This window comes from Salvelinus sp. IW2-2015, linkage group LG36 (assembly GCF_002910315.2).
Source record: "Salvelinus sp. IW2-2015 linkage group LG36, ASM291031v2, whole genome shotgun sequence".
NCBI classification, from domain to species: Eukaryota; Metazoa; Chordata; class Actinopteri; order Salmoniformes; family Salmonidae; genus Salvelinus; species Salvelinus sp. IW2-2015.
Genome location: NC_036875.1, coordinates 15,097,207 through 15,120,138, shown reverse-complemented (window position 1 = coordinate 15,120,138; position 22,932 = coordinate 15,097,207). Strand labels below are relative to the sequence as shown.

Sequence of the window (22,932 nt, the reverse complement as noted above, 5' to 3'; positions counted from 1 at the left end):
TCTCTGTCTCTCTGTTTCTATCTCTATCTGTCTCTCTGTTTCTATCTCTATGTCTTTCTGTTTCTATCTCTATCTGTTCTCTGTTTCTATCTATCTGTTTCTGTTTCTATCTCTATCTGTCTCTCTGTTTCTATCTCTATCTGTCTTCTGTTTTATTCTCTGTCTCTCTGTTTCTATCTCTGTTTTCTATCTCTATCTGTCTCTGTTTCTATCTCTGTCTCTCTGTTTCTATCTCTCTGTCTCACTGTTTCTATATCTATCTGTCTCACTGTTTCTATCTGTCTCTCTGTTTCTATCTCTGTCTCTGTTTCTATCGTCTGTCTTGTTTCTATCTATATCTGTCTCACTGTTTCTATCTCTATCTATCTCTATCTGTCGCACTGTTTTCTATCTCTATCTGTCTCTCTGTTTCAATCTCTATCTGTTTCTCTGTTTCTATCTATCTCTCTCTGTTTCTATTTTCTATCTGTTTCTCTTGTTTCTATATCTCTGTCTCTCTGTTTCTAGCTCTGTTTCTATCTCTCTATCTGTCTCTCTGTTTCTATCTCTATGTCTTTCTGTTTCTCTCTATCTGTCTCTCTGTTTCTTTCTCTATGTCTTTCTGTTTCTATCTCTATCTGTCTCTCTGTTTCTATCTCTATGTCTTTCTGTTTCTATCTCTATCTGTTTCTCTGTTTCTATATCTCTGTTCTCTCTGTTTCTAGCTCTGTTTTATCTTCTCTATCTGTTCTCTCGTTTCTATCTCTATGTCTTTCTGTTTCCTGCTCTATCTGTCTCTCTGTTTCTATCTCTGGCTGTCTCTCTGTTTCTATCTCTATCTGTCTATCTCTCTGTCTCTCTGTTTCTATCTCTATCTGTTTCTCTGTTTCTATCTCTGTTTCTATCTCTATCTGTCTCTCTGTTTCTATCTCTATGTCTTTCTGTTTCTATCTCTATCTGTCTCTCTGTTTCTATCTCTATCTGTTTCTATCTCGATCGGTCTCTCTGTTTCTATCTCCATCTGTCTCTGTTTCTATCTCTAGCTGAGTCTTTTCTTTCCCTCTCTCAATCTCCCTATCATAATTTCAGGCATCCTTTCTCAGCCTCTTCTTCACTTCTCTCTCTCTCCTTCTATTTCCTAATGCCTCTACAGTTCTCATGTTTTTTTCTTTCTCTTTCTCCCTTTTTCTCCCTGGCTTTCCTCTTTCACCCGTACAAACATCGGAGATGCTCCTTTTGCTTGTTCGGAGGAGAGGGATCATCCACCTTTTCTTGTGTGCTTTTATGTGGGAGTTAAAAGTTACCAGATGGAGAGGAGACAGCGTTCAGAGGTTGTGAATGTACGCCACGGGAGCAGGGGGCATATGGTGCAAATCAGTGGCCTGCCCCTCTCCCCCAAACTCCCACCCTCCCCCTCCCCCTTTAACTGTGGATGGGAAAGAGAGGCTGTGTGCTGACATGCATTCTCCCCCATTCTCTCCCAGCAGCACACAAATACAGAGTGGGGCTTTCATCMAGTGGAGCCCCCCAGCAGCCAAGGGAGGGGGTCCCTACTCTCCCACACACATCTACTCCTGTGATGTAACCAGTCCATTCTTACCAGGCAGGCAGGGCAAGCAGCCCCCTAATTGTCATTCATGGTGCGCCTCCCTGAGCCCGAGACGCCTCAGAGGAGGGAGTGTCTATGTGGGTTGAGCAGGGGGGGTCGATGTGTGTGAGGGTGTGTGTGAGGGAGGTGTATGGTTGATGCGACAAGTGGTTCCATAGCTACCCAGACTGATTGCCCAAACAGTCAGTGTAAATAAAGCAGACTTCCTGAGAAAGTGGAATCTCACGAGACGTATGGTGGAGCATTAGGTTAGCTGGCAGCGTTGCTTCTGGACCTCTAAGCTACAACCAAATATCATCCGACAAGACCTCTGCATCTTGGAAAGGAACTGTGATATACTAGGAGCGAGGGAACGTGCAAGAGAGAGAGGGAGGGAGGGAGAAAAAAAGAGAGCGAGAGTGAGTGGAGGAGAGCGAGCGAGGGAGGGAGAGATAGGAGGAGAAAATTCTGCTGAAAGGAAGCATTTTTGGTGGATGGGATAAAACCAACCATGGAAACTACATCAGAAGAGAACCAAGAGCAGAGCCAGGAGAAAAAAGGTACCAGAATGAACAGTAACAAAAGAGATGTTTAACTCTTCTCACCACCTTGTTTACTGGGGCTTTAGCCTACTTGAGGCTGCTTGTGTGGCAGTCTACCCTGCCACACAATAGCAGGGTAGACTGCTCAGCAGGGGGCTCCATTCACACGCTCGATATCTCATCGCTCCGCTTTAAGCAATTGCAATCTCTCCGTTTTCCTTCATTCAGTACAGTCGATGATGTGATGGTTGTGTGTGGCGTTGTATTTCCGTGTGTACATCTGTTGGACAATCCACAGTAGATGACCCATGCTGTATGTAGGGTATGAAGAATATGTGAGAGGCTGTTGCAAGTGTATTAGTAAGGCGTTGACTGCTTGGTTTTCTGTGTCGGTGTCTCTGTCTCTCAACGTGTGGTGGATGCTGTATCTTATGTTGCTGTTGTCATTGGCATTATTGGTCCCCTTATGAAGGACCTATTTCATGCCTCATCATAAGTGAACATTTATTACTCTACTGTGAGAATTGGATGTTATTGGTGGGTCGATGTTAATGAGGTGGATGAGAGAGAGAGAGAGAGAGAGAGAGAGAGAGAGAGAGGAGAGAGAGAGAGGAGAGAGAGAGAGAGAGGAAGAGAGAGAGAGAGAGAGAGAGAGAGAGAGAGAGAGAGAGAGAGAGAGAGAGAGAGAGAGAGAGAGAGAGAGAGAAGAGAGAGAGAGAGGAGAGAGGAGAGAGAGAGAGAGAGAGGAAAGAGAGAGAGAGAAGAGAGGAGAGAGAAGAGAGAGAGAGAGAGAGAGAGAGAGAGAGAGAGAGAGAAGATAGATTTGGGGATCAAGACAAAGAGACAAGCCCATCATCAGTCCCATACACAGCGCTACAGATTAATCACTCCTCTGCGGCTGGCTGATCTGTCGACACCACACACATGCACACACAAGCACGCATGCCCACAACGGTAGACATTCTCACACATGCACACACACACACGTCTTCAGGGATATATTGATTTGTTTCCTCTTTCTTCTGTTTCACCCCCAGGAGAAAAGGCTACCGTTTCATATCAAAGCACACAAATGATGTGTGTTTTTATGTCATTGATGTTAGATGTATCGAACAGTAATCAAATACAACAAAGGCAGATGGGATGGTRATTTATTGGTCATTATAGGAACCTTTATTTATTGAAATGATTATGTTTTGTTAGTACCAGATCACATTTCTCTCTGATCAGGTGGACAGTTCTAGCAGGATTGTTGCTTTGGAACATTGGCTGTTTTCCAGAGTTAAAGCTTTTGACAAGACCAGAGTGGATTTACCAACGCACTCAGTTTGTCACTACCTTTGTTTACAATGCCTTTGGAAAGTATTCAGACCCCTTGCCTTTTTCACATTTTGTTACGTTACAGACTTATTCTAACATTTATAAAAAAATAAAAAAATAAATCCTCATCAATACAATACCCCATAATGGGGTTTTTGCAAAAACGGAAATATCCCATTTCCATAAGTATTCAGACCGTTTACTCAGTACTTTGTTGAAGCACCTTTGTCAGCGATTACAGCCTTGAGTCTTCTTGGGTATGACGCTACAAGCTTGGCACACCTGTATTAGGGGAGTTTCTCCCATTCTTCTCTGCAGATCCTCTCAAGCTTTGTCAGGTTGGATGGGGAGCGTCGCAGCACAGCTATTTTCAGGTCTCTCCAGAGATGTTCGATCGGGTTCAAGTCCAGGCTCTGGACTACTCAAGGACATTCAGAGACTTGTCCCCAAAGCCATCCCTGCGTTGTCTTGGCTGTGTGCTTAGGTTCGTTGTCCTGTTGGAAGGTGAACCTTTGCCCCAGTCTGAGGTCCTGAGCGCTCTGGAGCAGGTTTTCATCAACGATTTCTCTGTACTTTGCTCAGTTCATCTTTCATCTCCCTGTTCCTGCGGCTGAAAAACATCCCTGCAGCATGATGCTGCCACCACCATGCTTCACCGTAGGGATGGTGCCAAGTTTCCTCCAGACGTGACGCTTGGCATTCAGGCCAAAGAGTTCAATCTGGGTTTCATCAGACTAGAGAATCTTGTTGTCATGTGCCTTTTTACTGAGGAGTGGCTTCCGTCTGGCCACTCTACCATAAAGGACTGATTGGTGGAGTGCTGCAGAGATGGTTGTCCTTCTGGAAGATTCTCACATCTCCATAGAGGAACTCTGGAGCTCTGTCAGAGTGATCATCTGGTTCCTGGTCACGTCCCTGACCAAGGCCCTTCTCCCCCGATTGCTCATATTGGCCGGGCAGATAGCTCTAGGAAGAGTCTTGGTGGTTCCAAACTTCTTCCATTTAAGAAGGATGGAGGCCACTGTGTTCTTGGGGACCTTCAATGCTGCAAATATTTGTTGGTACTCTTCCCCAGATCTGTGCCTCGACACAATTCTGTCTTTACAGACAAGCTCTACAGACAATTCCTTCAACCTCATGGCTTGGTTTTTGCTCTGCCATGCACTGTCAACTGTAGGACCTTATATAGGCAAGTGTGTGCCTTTCCAAATCATGTCCAATCTATTGAATTTACCACAGGTGAACTCCAATCAAGAAATAGGATGCACCTGAGCATAATTTCGAAGTCTCATAGCAAAGGGTCTGAATACCTATATAAATAAGTTATTTCTGTTTTTTATTTCGAATAAATTAGCAAACATTTCTGAAAACCTGTTTTTGCTTTGTCATTATGCGTTATTGTGTGTAGATTGTTGAGAAATTTGTTATATTTCATCCATTTTAGAATAAGGCTGTAACGTAACAAAATCTGGAAAAAGGGAAGGGGTCTGAATACTTTCCGAATGCACTGTATACCTGAAGATGTCATATCACACACACACACACACACACACACACACACACACACACACACACACACACACACACACACACACACACACACACACACACGAACAAACAAACAGACACACACAAATCTCAATCTAACATTATGTCATTATGAATTACAGTCAACAGCAGTCTGAATAGGCAACCCCAGTCATGGGCGAGCGTTAGCCAGCGTAACATTTCTTTGCTCTGCAACACAAGTAAACAATACGATCCTTTGATGTGTGAGCGAGGTTAGACCTCTTCATCCCTAGAGAATGATCACTGTTGTCTTTCTAACTGCTGATCTACCTCGTGTCTAGGAGTGTGGAAAATCCTTATGTCTCATAAATGGTGTTTTGGCCGCGCCTCAGTGAGTGGAACAACAAGCAACAACACTTAGTCCTAGCAGCAACCAAGGCACATCTGTTAATAATGAAGATAGATGGCAGATTAGGCCGGAGAGTTGTTATTAGCTTCTCAGTGCTGCTCTGTGCTGCCACGCTGACTGGGTTTAGTAACAAAAGTGAGGAGGAGGCTCCATGGAAGAATCACACTGGAACTTTGTGTCCCCTTTACGTATTTAGCTAGAGGGCTGTGGTGTGTGCGCTCATATAGAACAGAAGTTAATTTAAGAGGAGTAATGGGAGGACGTCCAACATGCTGTGTTTCTGTTTTTAATTTTGTCGTTTGTTTTCTCTGTTGGCAGCTTCTACCTTGATACAGCAGTAGGAAAAACAACCCAACACATGTCAAATGGCATAACTGTCCTGACTGTAAATCACATATCTATAGTATTAATAGGGAGCCAGGAAGCTACAAAGCATTTCATATATACGTAACAAAAATATAAATGCAACATGCAACAATTTCAAATATTTTACTGAGTTACAGTTCATATAAGGAAATCAGTTAATTCAAATAAATTCATCGGGCCCTAATCTATGGATTTCACATGACTGGGAATACAGATATGCATCTGTTGGTCACAGATACCTTAAAAAAAAGGTAGGTGCGTGGATCAGAAAACCAGTCAGTATCTGGTGTGACCACCATTTGCCTCATGCAGCACGACACCGTCTCATTTAGAGTTGATCAGGCTGTTGATTGCGGTCTATGGAATGTTGTCCAACTCCTCTTCAATGGCTGTGCAAAGTTGCTGGACATTAGTGGGAACTGGAACACTCTGTCGTACATGTCGATCAAGAGGATCCCAAACATGCTCAATTGGTGACATGTCTGCGGGCCTTGGAATAACTGGGACATTTTCAGCTTCCGTGAATTGTTTACAGATCCTTGCGACATAGGGGTGTGCATTGCTGAAATATGAGGTGAGGAACGACAACGGGCCTGAGGATCTCGTCACGGTATCTTTTTGCATTCAAATTTCCATTGATAAAATGCAATTGTGTTTGTTGTCCATAGCTTATGCCTGCCCATACCATAACCCCACCACCACCATGGGGCACTCTGTTCATAACGTTGACATCAGCAAACCGCTCGCCCACACAACGCCATACACATGGTCTGCGGTTGTGAGGCCAGTTTGATGTACTGCCAAATTCTCTAAAACAACATTGGAGGCGGCTTATGGTAGAGAAATTAACATTTCATTTTCTGGCAACAGTTCTGGTGGACATTCATGCAGTCAGCATGCAAATTGCACACTCCCTTAAAACTACACATTTTAGGGTGGCCTTTTCTTGTCCTTATCACAAGGTGCACCTGTGTAATGATCATGCTGTTTAATCAGCTTCTTGATATGCCACATCTGTCAGGTGGATGGATTATCTTGGCAAAGCACAAATTTGTTCACAACATTTCTGAGAAATAAGCTTGTAGAACATTTCTGGGATCTTTTATTTAAGCTCATAAAACATGGAACCAATACTTTACATGTTGCATTCATATTTTTGTTCAGTTTACAATGGAAGTGTTTTTTCTCATGCAATAGCTACCTGTCTGCAGTTATAGAATCCCCATACAATAATGAGAACAGCTGTTATGATCTGCATTGCTCAGCCTAAAGATTCAAGATTTTTCTGGTGGGCTTTATTCGGACAGCCTCGGTTCCACGGTTCCCACAGAGGGTCCCAGGCAGCTGTTGGGGATTGAGAGGGTCTGAGTGGGGGCTGTGTGGGGGTGTTGACAGGCTGTGGTGGGTCACGTGACAGCTGGTGTTGAGGGATGGACGGGCATGAGGAAGCAGCCCCAGCTGTGGATGTGGAAGGAAGTGGAGTCCATGGAGGGGTCTGGAGCTAGAAACATGGGGATGAGCTACAGCAGCAGGGTTAGAGGTCAACACCCTCTCCCACCCCCACCTTCCATATCACTTTCTCTCTCTTTCGCGCTCTCTTTTACACACAAACGCACATAATGTCTCTCTCCTTCTATTTCTCTCTCTATCTCTAATCCTAGTCTCTTTTTCTCGTCTTCTCTCTCTCTCTCTCTCTCTCTCTCTCTCTCTCTCTGTCTCTCTCTCTCTCTGGACAGTCTGCTCTCTCCATGTCTCTCCTAATGAGCCATCTGACACAGGGGATGAGTCCTGTTTGTCTTGTCAGATGCCCAGATCAACAGGATGCTTCTGGAGTGTGAAGTGGGCTGCCACCCATCTCCTCCGCCGCGCTTTGTAGCCGGCGCAATGCATGCTGGGTGGACAGGATGGAGCTCTGTGGTTGGCCTGCCCTGTGCTCCAGTCCAAACTAAGAGGCTGGAAGAGCAGGGCCCTGGACCAGAGCTGCTCTGAATGAGCCTTCTCCATTGAGACTGCAGCTTGACGAATAGTCTGGGGCTACACACACTGGCTCTTTGTGTCAGGGCTCTTTTGACTGCCGTCCATACGGCAGTCTCTCTCTCTGTCTCTCTGGCTCAATCTCTCTTTGTGTTTCTGACTCAGTCTCTATAGCATGACCAGAGTAATGAGAGACTCAACAGTTTGGCATGGTGTGACTGCAGATGGTCACAGTTGTTCTGTACTCACTTTTCACGTCCCTCCTGGTCTCCCTATTTGTCTGTCTCTCAGAATACTTCTTTCCATCTCTGTCTCTCGCTCTCTTGCCTACTTAACCTCAGCCTCTGTCCCTCTTTCTGTCTCTCTCTCTCCCTTGCTCATTCTGTATTTCTCTCTCTCTCCCTTCCCTCTCTCTCTCCCTCTCTCTCTCTGTCTGTTTCTGCCTCTTTCTCACTCTCTCAGTCTCTCTCACTCTTGCTTAGTCTTTCTGTCTCTGTCTCTCCCTCCCTCACCCTCTCTGTGTCTTTTCAATCAGGAGGGAGGGGATGAGTGGAGGGAGAGTCACGGGAGTGGTTTAACCGGGATATCAATCAGGCTCTATGAGCATATGAAAGTCATCAAAGAGAAGAGGGCCAATTAGATTTTCCTTTGGAACAGTTTTCTATTCGGAGTATGCCAGGAGGCTCCATCTTGTGTGTCACCCAGAGAGAGAGAGTCAACAAATCCCCTTCTCTCTCTCTGAGGAGGACTTTACTACAGAAATCAAGACCTGTAATATCCTGTAATATTTGGTGTATCATAAAGTGCTGGATTTATAGTCTCCCGGGTGGCGCAGTGGTCTAGGGCACTGCATCGCAGTGCTAGCTGCGCCACCAGAGTCTCTGGGTTCGCGCCCAGGCTGGGCTGGGTTCGCGCCCAGGCTCTGTCGCAGCCGGCCGCAACCGGGAGATCCGTGGGGCGACGCACAGCGTCGTCTGGGTTAGGGAGGGTTTGGCCGGTAGGGATATCCTTGTAAAAAAAAATAAAAAAAATGTATGCACTCTACTGTAAGTCGCTCTGGATAAGAGTGTCTGCTCTTGGCCGGTAGGGATATCCTTGTCTCAGTATGTAAAAAAAAAAAAAAATGTTATAAAATGTATGCACTCTACTGTAAGTCGCTCTGGATAAGAGCGTCTGCTAAATGTCTAAAATGTAATGTAAATGTAAGAGGTTTATAGAGAATCCTCTGATCTGACTTGTATGTCAGGTTTAGCCAGCATGAAGGGTTTGTGTGTTGTTATTGATCTAGTCCCTGGTGCCAGGCCACTACCTGTTGATGGCCAACATGTTCTTACACTGTACATCACTCCTCTCACAACCGTATGCCCATTTACTCTCACTCCTGTACAGAAGCTCTCTGGTGAAAACGTTGTTTCAATATCATCTTTGATAAAGTTGTAATTTGTAAGTGGTGAATGGGAGAGCAAATAAGCCTAAGGGCTCCGTTCAATCCGTATCGCGGAAATTCTGTGTTACAGCGCACTTGAAATTTAAAGGCAATGTTCCCGCGGTAGTGAAGGCTTAACTTCCGCTAGACGCTGCCAATGTCAGCTCAATAGGAAATGACCTTATACATTTTACCGCGCTTTCTGTAACGCTCCAGTAATACAGATTGAATAGAGCCCTGATTGAATACAGCCCTAGATCGCGATGGCAAAAACAGGGACTGAATATTGTCTAGTGGCCCTGGAGACTTCAGTTATTGTTCTGACTCTACAGTGTTTCTCACAGTCTGATATTTGGACAAAAATAGCTACAGGGCTAACACTGCTCTCGTCCTATAGTGTACTATCTACACTGACATGGAAAGACTACCACACTATGTATGTGTGTGAGAGAGACTGTACTTACTGTTCATCACTGTGCTAAACGACTTACCCATAGGGGACCTCCTATCTCACATCCATAATCAGTACTGGATATTATTACTCCTCTGTACTGAATGAGTCTCTGCAGAGATGAGAAGAGATAAGAAGAGATTAATACCACATAATGCAAACATGATGCATGATGGTCAAGCCAGACAGCCCTCTCTATGGTTCTTTGTGAAGGACCCATTGAGGATCTGCGTAGGCGATAGATTATGTTTTTTCAATTTCCTCCGACTCATGCACCAAAGAATAAGTCCTTTATAGTGGTTCTATGTAAATAGAGTGGTATTATTGTGGTGGTTAAACGCTAAACCATGTCAGTGGGCCTGTCTTGGTGCCAGTGTTGTTTCAGGGTTAGGGTTAGACGTAACACACAATCCAGCCAACAGCATGGCAAATGTTACTCCAGCTGAGAAAACACCACCTCCGATTTATAGAGTAATTAAACACAACACCTTAGGAGAGAGGCCTAAAGCTTCTCCATGGAGAGAAAAGGAGCGTTGTGTGTGTGAGGAGTGGTGTTTAACAGCACTCCAAGGTGTAATAGCATCACAGTCAGTGTTGAGGGGACAGAGAGGTCACATGACAGCATACTGTAGTACAGTAGAGGACAGTACAATAGCTTTCCAGTTTAACTAATGTGTTCTGGGAATTGAAAGCAGGCCAGGTCAGGCCATTGTTGAAGGACCTCTTATCAAATGGATGGTAAATTGATTGGATTTGTGGCCTTTAATCACCGATGCCCCCTCCCTCTTTCTCTCTCTCTCTGTCTCTCTCAATTAAATTTCAATTCAAGGGGCTTTATTGGCATGGGAAACATACGTTTACATTTTTCCTATTTTGTTGCCATACAGCCTGGAATTGAAATGGATTTTTGGGGGGTTTGTATCATTTGATTTACACAACATGCCTACCACTTTGAAGATGCAAAATATTTTTTATTGTGAAATTAAACAAGAAATAAGACAAAAAAACTGAAAACTTGAGAGTGCATAACTATTCACCCCCAAACTCAATACTTTGTAGAGCCACCTTTTGCAGTAATTACAGCTGCAAGTCTCTTGGGGTATGTCTCTATAAGCTTGGCACATCTAGCCACTGGGATTTTTTCCCATTCTTCAGAGCAAAACTGCTCCAGCTTCTTCAGCTTGGATGGGTTCCGCTGGTGTACAGCAATATTTAAGTCATACCACAGATTCTCAATTGGATTGAGGTCTGGGCTTTGACTAGGCCATTCCAAGACATTTCAATGTTTCCCCTTAAACCACTCGAGTGTTGCTTTAGCAGTATGCTTAGGGTCATTATCCTGCTGGAAGGTGAATCCCCCTTCCCAGTCTCAAATCTCTGGAAGACTGAAACAGGTTTCCCTCAAGAATTTCCCTGTATTTAGCGCCATCCATCATTCCTTCAATTCTGACYAGTTTCTCAGCCCCTGCTGATGAAAAACATACCCACAGCATGATGCTGCCACCACCATGCTTCATTGTGGGGATGGTGTTCTCGTGGTGATGAGAGATGTTGGGTTTGCGCCAGACATAGCGTTTTCCTTGATGGCCAAAAAGCAAAATTTTTGTCTCATCTGACCAGAGTACCTTCTTCCCTATGTTTGGGGAGTCTCCCACATGCCCTTTGGTGAACACCAAACGTGTTTGCTTATTTTTATCTTTAAGCAATGGCTTTTTTTCTGGCCACTCTTCCGTAAAGCCCAGCTCTGTGGAGTGTACGGCTTAAAGTGGTCCTATGGACAGATACTCCAATCTCAGCTGTGGAGCTTTGCAGGGTTATCGTTGGTCTCTTTGTTGCCTCTCTGATTAATGCCCTCCTTGCCTGGTCCATGAGTTTTGGTAGGTGGCCCTCTCTTGGCAGGTTTGTTGTGGTTCTTTCAATTTTTGAATAATGGATTTAATGTTGCTATGTGGGATGTTGAAACTTTCAGATATTATTTTATAACACAACCCTGATCTGTACTTCTCCTGAACTTTGTCCCTGACTTGCTTGGTGGTGCCCCTTGCTTAGTGGTGTTGCATAATCAGGTGGACTTGATTTAACTAATTATGTGACTTCTGAAGGTAATTGGTTGCACCAGATCTTATTTAGGRACTTCATAGCAAAAGGGGCGAATACATATGCACGCACCACTTTTCAGTTATGTGCTCCGCCTCTCCTCGAGCACGCTCACTTGGTTGTGGTTAATGCGCTGCCATGGAAACTGTTATTCACCAACCCTGGGACAAAAATGTTTTTATCCCTCTGTGTGACACAAAAGGCTACAGGATGAACTTTCTGTTAACACACAACTATTGAGTGGCTCTGTTCTGGCTCTAATATATTAATGTTTCATTTCCTTTGTCGCCAGAGAAAGAGGACAAACACAAACACACTTTCAGGATTCCCACCTCATGGAAGAGGTTTGGATTTCGATAGGCATATTCTGCCTTGTCTCTCTTATCTCAGACTTTTGCATTGGAGTAGTCTCTAGAACATGCACCAATGGGCTTTTTATGTTCTGCTGAAATCCTGGCTGGGCATTTATTGAATGCCATGTCCACTGACAGTTAGTAAGCCTCCATTCAGGCCATATCCAATGGAGGAAACAGTTGTCTCTAACACAATTTTCCACACTTGAACAAATCAATGTGAATCTCTGAATCTATCCATACAGTTTTATGGAACACACATTAGTAAGGCCTTCACATATGCAGCTCACTCTCCAACCAGGATCAGGCTATGCTATAAATCTACAGCCTGCTGTTTGAAATACAACATCCTTCTAGACAAACATGTGGATTTTATTGGCAACACATTGTGGTCTGTTTACATACTGTCTGTCTAAGAGGCACTGCTCTGCTGGTGCGTCTGTACCAAATAGGCTACAGTGCCTTCGGAAACTATTCAGAACCCATTACTTTTCCCACATCTTGTTATGTTACAGCCTTATTCTAAAATGGGTATATAAAAAAAGAGAACTCAGCAATCTACACACAATACCCCATAATGACAAAGCGCAAACAGGTTTTTAGATATTTTAGCAAATTTATTAACAATAAAAACATAAATACCTTATTTATATAGGTATTCAGACCCTTTGCTATGATACTCGAAATTGAGCTCAGGTGCATCCTGCGGGGATGTTTTTCAGTGGCAGTACCTGGGAGACTAGTCAGGATCGAGGGAAAGATGAACAGAGCAAAGTAYAGAGAGATCCTTGATGAAAACCTGCTCCAGAGCGCTCAGGACCTCAGACTGGGACGAAGGTTCACCTTCCATCAGGACAACGACCCTAAGCACACAGCCAAGACAACGCAGGAGTGGCTTTGGGACAAGTCTCTGAATGTTCTTGAGTGGCCCAGCGAGATCCCGGACTTGAACCCGATCTAACATCTCTGGAGAGACCTGAAAATAGCTGTGCTGCGATGCTCCCCATCCAACCTGACAGAGCTTGAGAGTATCTGCAGAGAAGAATAGGAGAAACTGGCCAAATGCAGGTGTGCCAAGCTTGTAGTGTCATACCCAAGAAGACTTGATCCTGTAATCGCTGCCAAAGGTGCTTCAACAAAGTACTGAGTAAATGTGCTATTTCCGTTTTTTATTTGTAATAAATACGCAAAAAAATCTAAAAACGTGTTTTTGCTTTGTCATTATGGGGTAGATTGATGAGGGGGAAAAATTATTCATTGCATTTTATAATAAGGCTGTAACTTAACAAAATYTGGGAAAAGTCATGGTGTCTGAATACTTTCCAAAGGCACTGTGTACCATAATGCAGTAGTGGAAATGGATTCTACAGTACAACTCATCTGGTCACTTAATTCTGCCATTATGAATTGCCATTGATTTCCATTAGGGTTTGGCTGGCTTCCACAGCCCAGTAGTGACCTGTCTGCCTCCCATTAGTGCACTTTAATTCTAGCGATGAATAGTCAGGACAGGCTGCTCTCGCTGGCTGCACATGCAGACACAGCTAGATGACCCTACTGAGTGGCAACGGTAACGGTCAGTCTCATTCTAGCATGATAATCAATGTATGATCAACCGTCACTCATAAATCGTCATCAAAATACCACTCCACTCTCCACTCTATGTCTGATGAGGAGTGTGTGTTGGCAGTGTGTGTACATTGTTTTGTAGTGTATTGGTAGATGAGGATTCCGTGATGATGGGTCATTTGGAGGAGGTTGAGGAAGTCAGTACATGTTCTTATTGAGTTCTGATGAATAATGAATAATTAATTGACCTCTACTGTACTGTCGTTGGTTATGCAACAGCTCATTTAAATGTTTCAGTGAGTTGAACTTGAAACGTCTCCCTAAACTCATTACTGCAAAGATGGCTATGTATATGATTTAAATGCATTGTGCACCAATACTTCAGCTCGTCTGTGTATTATAGAGTGAAACACAACCTCCTTATATGGACGTGTCACTGTTACACTGCAGCCTACAGTAAAAAGTTCACCAAAGAATTTAAAGAGAATGTCAGAAAGAAAATAACTTCACTTTAACTAGTCTGTGATGAATGATGATTTCAATAAATTGACTGATCTCACACTCTGTTTCTCTCCATCTGTGTTTCCATGTAGGTTGCTTTGAGTGCTGCATCAAGTGTTTAGGTGGGGTGCCGTATGCGTCACTGGTGGCTACGATCCTGTGTTTCTCTGGCGTGGCCCTGTTCTGTGGCTGTGGCCATGTGGCCCTCACCGGCACCATCAGCATCCTGGAGAACCACTTCTCCAAGATCACCTCTGACCACGCCATGCTGACCGACGTGTGAGTGACCGCACCTCTTTATACTGACCCCATGAGTATGGTTAGGATTTGTAGACCATAACCTGACCATGAAACACGATCTAGAAGTAGGGTCTGGCTAACCATAAGTAGTCTACTGTATGGTCAGAGTAGAGCAGCAATTAGATACTATTGGATCCCACCTCATCCCAAAACCTATACATCCTGATGCTATCTGCAGTAGCACAGTGACTATATGTCTACAGCGATATCTCAAAACACATTTTTTTCCACTTACAGTACCAGTCCAAAGTTTTGACACACCTACTCATTGAAGGGTTTTTCTTAATTTTTTACTATTTTCTACATTGTAGAATAATAGTGAAGACATCAAAACTATGAAATAACACATATGGAATCATGTAGTAACCAAAAATGTGTTATATTCAAGATTCTTCAAAGTATCCACCCTCCGCCTTTTTTTATTTTACTAGGCAAGTCAGTTAAGAACAAATTCTTATTTTCAATGACGGCCTAGGAACAATGGGTTAATTGCCTTGTCCAGGAGCAGAACGACTGTTTTTTACCTTGTCAGCTTGGGGATTCAATCTTGCCACCTTTAGGTTACTAGTCCAACGCTCTAACCACTAGGCTACCCTGCTGCCTTGATGACAGCTTTGCACACTCTTGGCATTCTCTCAACCATCTTCATGACGTAGTCACCTGGAACGCTTTTCAATTAACAGGTGTGCCTTGTTAAAAGCTAATTTGTGGAATTTCTTTCCTTCTTAATGCATTTGAGTCAATCAGTTGTGTTGTGACGAGGTAGGGAGGGTATACAGAAGATAGCCCTATTTGGTAAAAGACCAAGTCCTTATTATGGCAAGGACAGCTCAAATAAGCAAAGTGAAACGACAGTCCATTATTTCTTTAAGACATGAAGGTCAGTCAATCCGGAAAATTTCAAGAACTTTGAAAGTTTCTTTAAGTGCAGTTGCGAAAACCATCAAGCTCTATGATGAAACTGGCTCTCATGAGGACCGCCACAGGAAAGGAAGACTCAGAGTTACCTCTGCTGCAGAGGATAAGTTAAATTCTTCACAGAGTTCAAGTCAACATCAGCTGTTCAGAGGAGACTGCGTGAATCAGGCCTTGATGGTCAAATTGCTGCAAAGAAACCACTACTAAAGGACACCAATAAGAAGAACAAGAGCCAAGAAACACGAGCAATGGACATTAGACCGGTGGAAATTTGTCCTTTGGTCTGATGAGTCCAAATTTGAGATTTTTGGTTCCAACCGCCATGTCTTTGTGACACGCAGAGTAGGTGAATGGATGATCTCAGCATGTGTGGTTCCCACCGTGAATTATGGAGGAGGATGTGTGATGGTGTGGGGGTGCTTTGCTGGTGACACTGTCAGTGATTTATTTTGAATTTAAGGCACACTTAACCAGCATGGCTACCAAAGCATTCTGCAGGGATACGCCATCCCATCTGGTGTGCGCTTAGTGGGACTATMATTTGTTTTTCAACAGAACAATGACCCAACACACCTCCAGGCTGTGTAAGGGCTATTTGGCCAAGAAGGAGAGTGATGGATTGCTGCATCAGATGACCTGGCCTCCACAATCACCCGACCTAAACCCAATTGAGATGGTTTGGGATGACTTGGACCGCAGAGTGAAGGAAAAGCAGCCAACAAGTGCTCAACATATGTTGGAAYTCTTTCAAGACTGTTGTAAAAGCATTCCAGGTGAAGCTGGTTGAGAGAATGCCAAGAGTGTGCAAAGCTGTCATCAGGGCAAAGGCTGGCTACTTTGAAGAATCTAAAATATATTTTGATTTGTTTAACACTTTTTTGGTTACCACATGATAMCATATGTGTTATTTCATAGTTTTGATGTCTTCCCTATTATTCTATAATGTAGAAAATATTAAAAATAAAGAAAAACTCTTGAATGAGTAGGTGTGTCCACACTTTTGACTTGTACATCAACCCCTTTTATCTAAATAAGCTGAGCCTCCTAGTGTAAGCATAGATAAGCCCAATCCATAAATTACAAGTACTTTTATATAGATATGTTCTTTCTTCAATGAGCTCATCACTGCGACTATTTTTAACTGATAATATCCCCTGTCTGAACCTCATCCTGTAGACAAGGCCTAATATGGAGCTCTTCTTATCTGGATCCATTAGTCTAAGGAGAAAAACAGAGGAGAGAGAGGACAGGACAGAGCATGTGTTTTGTGTTGAGGTTGAAAGGGGAGTCTCTGTGAGTGCACTGTTTAATTAAAGATGTCTAGCAGGCCGATCGGTCTTTTAGCAGATTATTTCCCCAGGCATGTATCCCCTGTTATCTGTCCAGGCTGTGTTAAGGGTTTGGGACTGTTTCTCCTTTTTTTGGGAAACTGAGACAGTCATCCTCCACTCGAAGACATCTGTTTACAGTTCATCAGCCAAAGTTGTTAATGATTTCAAGATTTTCACAGAATGAATGGTATAGGTTGCAGTTTTCCAACCCAAGACTAATGTAAACTAATTCAGCTCTGTGCCTTTGATCACACACAGGACACTGAGATGGTTTATGTGTGATTTGCTCCTATACAGAATACAACTGATGCAGTACGTCATCTATGGCATCGCCTCCTTCTTCTTCCTCTATGGGATCATCCTGCTGGCCGAGGGCTTCTACACCACCAGCGCTGTCAAGGAGCTGCACAGCGAGTTCAAGACCACCATTTGCGGGCGCTGTATTAGTGGGATGGTACGTCACTATCAACACCACTGGACTGTGATTGCCATGAACTGAACTTACACAAAACACAAATAACCAACTCACTGCAGTCTCGACTGGCTATCAAACCCTTTTGTCAACAAGATCGAAAAGTATTTCCACCAAACCACATGATATTTTAATCCTGGGTAGATGCAATCAATCAAACAAGTTGATGAAAACCATAATGAGAAAATATTGTTGCAATTGGACACAATTGGACACATAAACAGTCTCTCCCACATGACCTACTCGTCAAATAGGCTGCGAAAATGTTTATGTTTATGATTCCGTTCTGCCTAATGCTAATAGGATGATGTGTAATTTTGTCTGTCTGTGTGTGTGTGTGTCTGTGTCCTCTCAGTTTGTGTTCCTGACCTACATCCTGGGTATTGCCTGGCTGGGAGTGTTTGGTTTCTCCGCCGTGCCCGTCTTCCTCTTCTACAACATGTGGTCCACCTGTGCCGCCATGAGGTCACCAGTCGCCAACTTCACCAACGTGGACTCTATCTGCGTGGACGTCCGTCAGTACGGTAAGAGAATGCCTCAGTCACAGTCAGGGTCATCTTCATTAGGCACCATGTGAAAGAAAACAGACTGAAATTAAGGAGGGACTACCTAAACTTGTCCAATAAGAAACGTATATTTTCGTTTTCTTTTAAACGTTTTGTTACGGTGTGCTTTACTGAATATGACCCTTATTTCACCATAGTGGCTGAGAGCCAAGATGGTAGTGGGATAAATAACGAATAGGATAACAAACCACGTGTGGCATCTTTTCTACAGCTCGATTGCCTCCCTGTCTCCTCTCAGGCAGAGTTTTATAGCAGCAATAATCATCATAATGTTCAGTGTGTCGCGTTTAGCAGCTTTAATACACTCAACTCTCCAATTATGACATTTTAATGGTGATTTGAAGTTGCAACCATTCTGTAAATTGTAATGTGATATGTGACATTAACGAGTTTACTCTGATTCGTTTACTGCATGACTATCTGATTTATATGAACACGTTTTATGAAGACATGATGTGAAGAATTTGCTCAGTGTAAATATTAACCTTTAACGACTGTCTGCAGGTATCATCCCCTGGAACGCTACACCAGGCAAGGCTTGTGGGTCCACACTAGGAGACATCTGTAATACTAGTGAGGTAAGGCTTCTCTCCTCTAATTTGGAGACATTCATTCACATCTGTAATACTAGTGAGGTAGGGCTTCTCTCCTCTAATTTGGAGACATTCATTCACATCTGTAATACTAGTGAGGTASGGCTTCTCTCCTCTAATTTGGAGACATTCATTCACATCTGTAATACTAGTGAGGTAGGGCTTCTCTCCTCTAATTTGGAGACATTCATTCACAGGTGACATACTGTCTATTATTTGGTGTCATTACTTTGAGATGCATGCGCTCACAACTATATTAAGTGTTTGGGGGCCACAAAGGCTCAACAAATCGTATTCACAATGTGTTAAAAAAAAAACGAAACAAAAAAACACCCCTTCCTTTCTTGAACACACTCGTACTTGTCTTTTTTTACTTGCTGACAGGTACTTTATTGAGGACAAATGTACTTACTATGACTGTGATATGGGGTTGTCTCACCTAGCTATCTTAAGATAAATGCACTAACTGTAAATCGTTCTGGATAAGAGCTTCTGCTAAATTACTCAAATGTAAATGTAAGTTACTGTACTGTGGTACTATGTTCATTCACATAAATCATTGTTTTTTCTTGTCGTTTTTAGTTCTACCTGTCCTACCACCTGTACATTGTAGCATGCGCTGGAGCCGGGGCTACCGTCATTGCTCTGGTAAGCTCACCTCTCTCGCTATCTCTCTCTCATCCTCCCACTCAGTCTATCCTTGCACGGTTTGTATCTGACTGTAGATCATGAATCCAGTGCTACTCTCCTCATTTCCCATATGGTTTATGTAACCTCTGTAAAGCAGATTACACATAGGCTTTTCCACATCTCCAATCCCATTCGCTGTAAACCATCTCCGTAGATGCCCCTGGCCCCAGTCTTATTATAGGAAAAAGGAAACAGGGTGGAGACTTGCCTTGACAATGTTTATACAGTATCAAGGAGAATCTCTGTAAGGATATAAACATTTGTAGACTAAATCAGAGTGCTTTGAACTAAGGGCACCCCATTTCCAATCCCATCTTGGGTGTTTTGAAAACAATGAGTTTGATAGTGGAGGAAAATTCTCTGTCTAGGCCATGGGGACCATTTTGTTCTCTGATTGCTTCCAAAGATAGTTTCATACGTTTCTACTTCACTCACATCTGAAAGTGATAAACAATAATATTTGACTAATACTTATTTTTTTTACAAGTAAAAATGTGAACGTTGAAAGATCAGTTGTTGCCAATATGGCAGCCATGCACGTTCCTGGAGTGTTCTCTTACCGCCTGTATTCTGTTCTCTTCCACCAGCTGATCTACATGATGGCTACCACTTATAACTTTGCCGTTTTGAAGTTTAAGAGTCGAGAAGACTGCTGCACTAAGTTTTAACTGGTGTTCAGAGACACAGCACAGCACAGTCTATGACACTACACTGAGTAGAGACAGCAGCCACTTACTACATGAACTAAAAACCAACAGAACATAGACAAAAACATCTTCCCCATTAGTATTCACCTAAAACGTAAATAGCTGAGTGTATGCGTCCTTTAGCATTTGATATCCAGGGACAGGCCTGTCGGAAGGTTCAACGGTACCCGAGGAGAGTTGTCTTCAGAATGGGGTGGTGTATAGTTAGCAGGGTTATGCTTTTCTCCAGGTCATGTTAAGGTCTTATAAGGACATTAAATCAGTAAGAACTCCCTTAAATGAATAGCACTCAAGCTATTGTAGAGTAGGCTTGGAGGAGGAAGACAAAACACACTTAATCTGAGGACAATACAGTATTCAGTGCTATGACTATCGCTCTTACATTCGGGGTGAAAAAAATTATTTGTTTTTTATTAATGGTCAATTTGTCCGAGGACCAGCCAGCCTTGGCATAGTGCCCTTTCCCCATTCATGTTTTCGGTTTGATCATGTGTACTTTTGTATTTTCTTGGTGCAAGACACAAAGTGTTACATAGAGAATTGTCAGTATTACAAGCTTCTGTCACAAACTAGCTCCTAAATCGTATCATGATATAGACACTTCATCTGTAAGATGACATAGACAAGATGAACAATGTTGTACAGTAGTACTTCAAAAATAACTGCGCATATAACTAGTATTTTGATGGGTTAGGGCAGTACCAGGGGTATATTTTTGCTCAAGGTATATAGCCTCAGTTTATGACTTCATACATTTTATAAAGGAGGTTTTCCTATTTTAGAGGAGTAATGTGATTTTTTTATGCAATCTGATGCCTTCCTAGCTTCAGCTGATAGTTTCATGTTTTGTTTAATWATTTTTTCTTTGACTCATCCAGAAACTGCCAATCAGTTGTTTAAAGAGCCGCTGTTGTTGTTTTTTAACACTGAGCCTGCATGCGTACTTGTAGTTTTTTTGTATTACTTAATCTGTTTATGATTACTTATATTCCATATTTCATAAATATTTAATTATTTCCTAAGATTTTTGAAGACTGTAGTTATTATTTTTCTCTTTCTATACAAAATAAACAATCTTTGTGTACAAAATATCCCTATTGGTCTATGTTATTGTCAAATGAAAGACAGACACTAACTAAGAACAGTACCAGTGACAGAACACAGGAAGATAAGGTTGACTCCATCTCATGTCTCAATCTAATTTCCCACTAACCTCTAACCTTCACTAACCACCATCCTCATCAAGCTTGCACGCAAAACCTCAAACCCCACTCCCCTTCCTCTCCCCTTTAAAATGTCTCTTCTGTAGTATGGTTTGTTCATGGTGTAATAGTAATGTTAGTTGCGTTGATAATGATATAACGTTACTGTGCAGGTTTGTCTGTTGTCAGCTTAACGTTGTGTTATATGTGTGTGTGACGTAGCTCTGACTCTTGTAGCCTGCTTTGCATCTTGACATGCTCACCGGCCATCCACCCTCACCCTTCTCTTCCAGATCCACTTCCTCATGATTCTCTCAGCAAACTGGGCCTACCTAAAGGAYGCCAGTCACATGCATGCCTATCAAGACATCAAACTGAAGGAGGAGCAGGAGCTGCATGACATCACGTCTCGTTCAAAGGAACGCCTCAATTCCTACACATAAGGATTACGCTCTGGTCCCCCCTCACACCTCTATGGTCACACACACACACACACCCCCAGGCCATCTCAGGCGGTCTGACCAAGAGAACACTCTTCTCCCATAACCTGCCAGCTGCCCTCATTCAGCGCAGTACTAACACGGCTCCTAACAAACTAATGCATCGATGTCTCTTTCTACAACTAACTGATCAAGATGTCTGTCAGAACCTCTGTTTTGTGTTTCGTGTGTGACTATACTTTTGTTTTTATTTTTCACATTTGTCTAGGACTTTTTTGTAGCTATTATTATTTTGATTTTTGATTTTTTTCTAACCAGTGATTGCTGGTGAACTTGAAACATTGCACTATTCTAACACAAGAACGTAAAGAAATAGTGAAACTTGTTTTAGAGTGTTCTGTTATGATTCTGGCCTGACTGTTGGCCATTTATGAATAAGGGAGAGCAGGAAGTTCGTGTCAGCGAGAAGAGGATCAGATTTTTTTTAAATCAAAGATGCAGTTTTGATAACACTTCATAGCACAACATGAAACGCCTTACAAAATCAGTTATATTAAAGTAGTGCAATGTGTTGTTTTTAATTGCACACAAGTTTGGTCCTCCTGGCTTTGAATGGAGAGATTATAAGGAAGAGAAATATGAAGGCACAACAACATTCCATTGTAGAACAGAACATGCATTTGTTGGCTTCATTGACAATTTATGTTACCCCTCTGCCCATTGAAACTATGTTAGGTTTAGATACATTTTCTCTTGATAGTAGTTTTCCTATTTTAGGGCTGACATTTTGTTTAAATAGGTATGCTAATTCTAGTTACATTCGTCACGTACATAAATAATGATGCAAAATACTAATTCCCTCAGGTGTACAATAGTGGGCCTACGTAGGTACACTTTATCTACATACATAGGTATTTTACTTAACCACGTGCCCATGTGACTGTAAGCGAAACCGTGGTGGTTTCAGATTTTAGTTTTAGTGCTTTTGGAAGGGAGGAATCCCTTACACTAAAATACATGCAAAGGTTTTTTTTCTTCTCTTAGACTTAAAAAAAAAAAAACTCTGGCAAGTGAATGGTGCCAATAACAATTCTACTGTTAGACTGACCAAAATATATTTCATCTTAATACATCACCAAAGTGTGATGCCATGGGTAATAATTAGTATCATTTTTTTTTTTTTTAAATGCAGCAATTTAAAATGTCATGGTTAATGTCTTTGTGAGATGAAAAATAAATGTCAAATTTGACAATAGAGCATGAGGATGGTATGCTACCCTGTTGGACAGAGGGGCTTGTATATCCAAAGTATTGTTGGGATGAATAAATGCTTCCCATTGTATAGTGTATGATCTCCCACAGTTCATTCCAAATTCCCATGTGACTTGAAATTCCCATTTGCGATTGTTAAATGTTCATCCCTATAACTACAAGATACAGGATGCTTCCATTATACTTGGTTGAGAAAAAAACTGTCTGTAACGAAACATTTGATATAATGTGATGTGCTTTGTTACCATGGCAGACCTTACAACTTAGACAGTGCAAGTAAAATGTGTGAATGTTATCCCTTCTACATCCAGGCTAACTCAGTCTTAGGATGTGGATCTACAAACAAAATCTGTGCTT

General features: G+C 42.5%; 1 protein-coding gene across 3 annotated transcripts in view; it reads left to right on the top strand.

Annotated features, from left to right (window-relative positions):
* The window catches only part of gpm6bb (glycoprotein M6Bb), a 47,599-nt gene extending 26,205 nt beyond the window's left edge, over nucleotides 1–21,394 (top strand). Inside the window, exons 1-7 of one of the 3 annotated variants that reach the window (XM_023981314.3) lie at nucleotides 1,769–2,127; nucleotides 14,177–14,363; nucleotides 16,931–17,087; nucleotides 17,461–17,629; nucleotides 18,176–18,249; nucleotides 18,847–18,912; nucleotides 21,157–21,394. In XM_023981314.3, the coding sequence (XP_023837082.1) occupies nucleotides 2,079–2,127; nucleotides 14,177–14,363; nucleotides 16,931–17,087; nucleotides 17,461–17,629; nucleotides 18,176–18,249; nucleotides 18,847–18,912; nucleotides 21,157–21,306 (852 nt within the window). In that variant the 5' untranslated portion in view covers nucleotides 1,769–2,078 and the 3' untranslated portion in view covers nucleotides 21,307–21,394. Of the gene's footprint in view, nucleotides 1–1,768; nucleotides 2,128–14,176; nucleotides 14,364–16,930; nucleotides 17,088–17,460; nucleotides 17,630–18,175; nucleotides 18,250–18,846; nucleotides 18,913–19,541; nucleotides 20,279–21,156 lie in introns of those variants that run through there. The other 2 variants (XM_023981316.3, XM_023981315.3) reach the window with 2 other exon arrangements.
* Nucleotides 21,395–22,932: the final 1,538 nt, after the last annotated feature.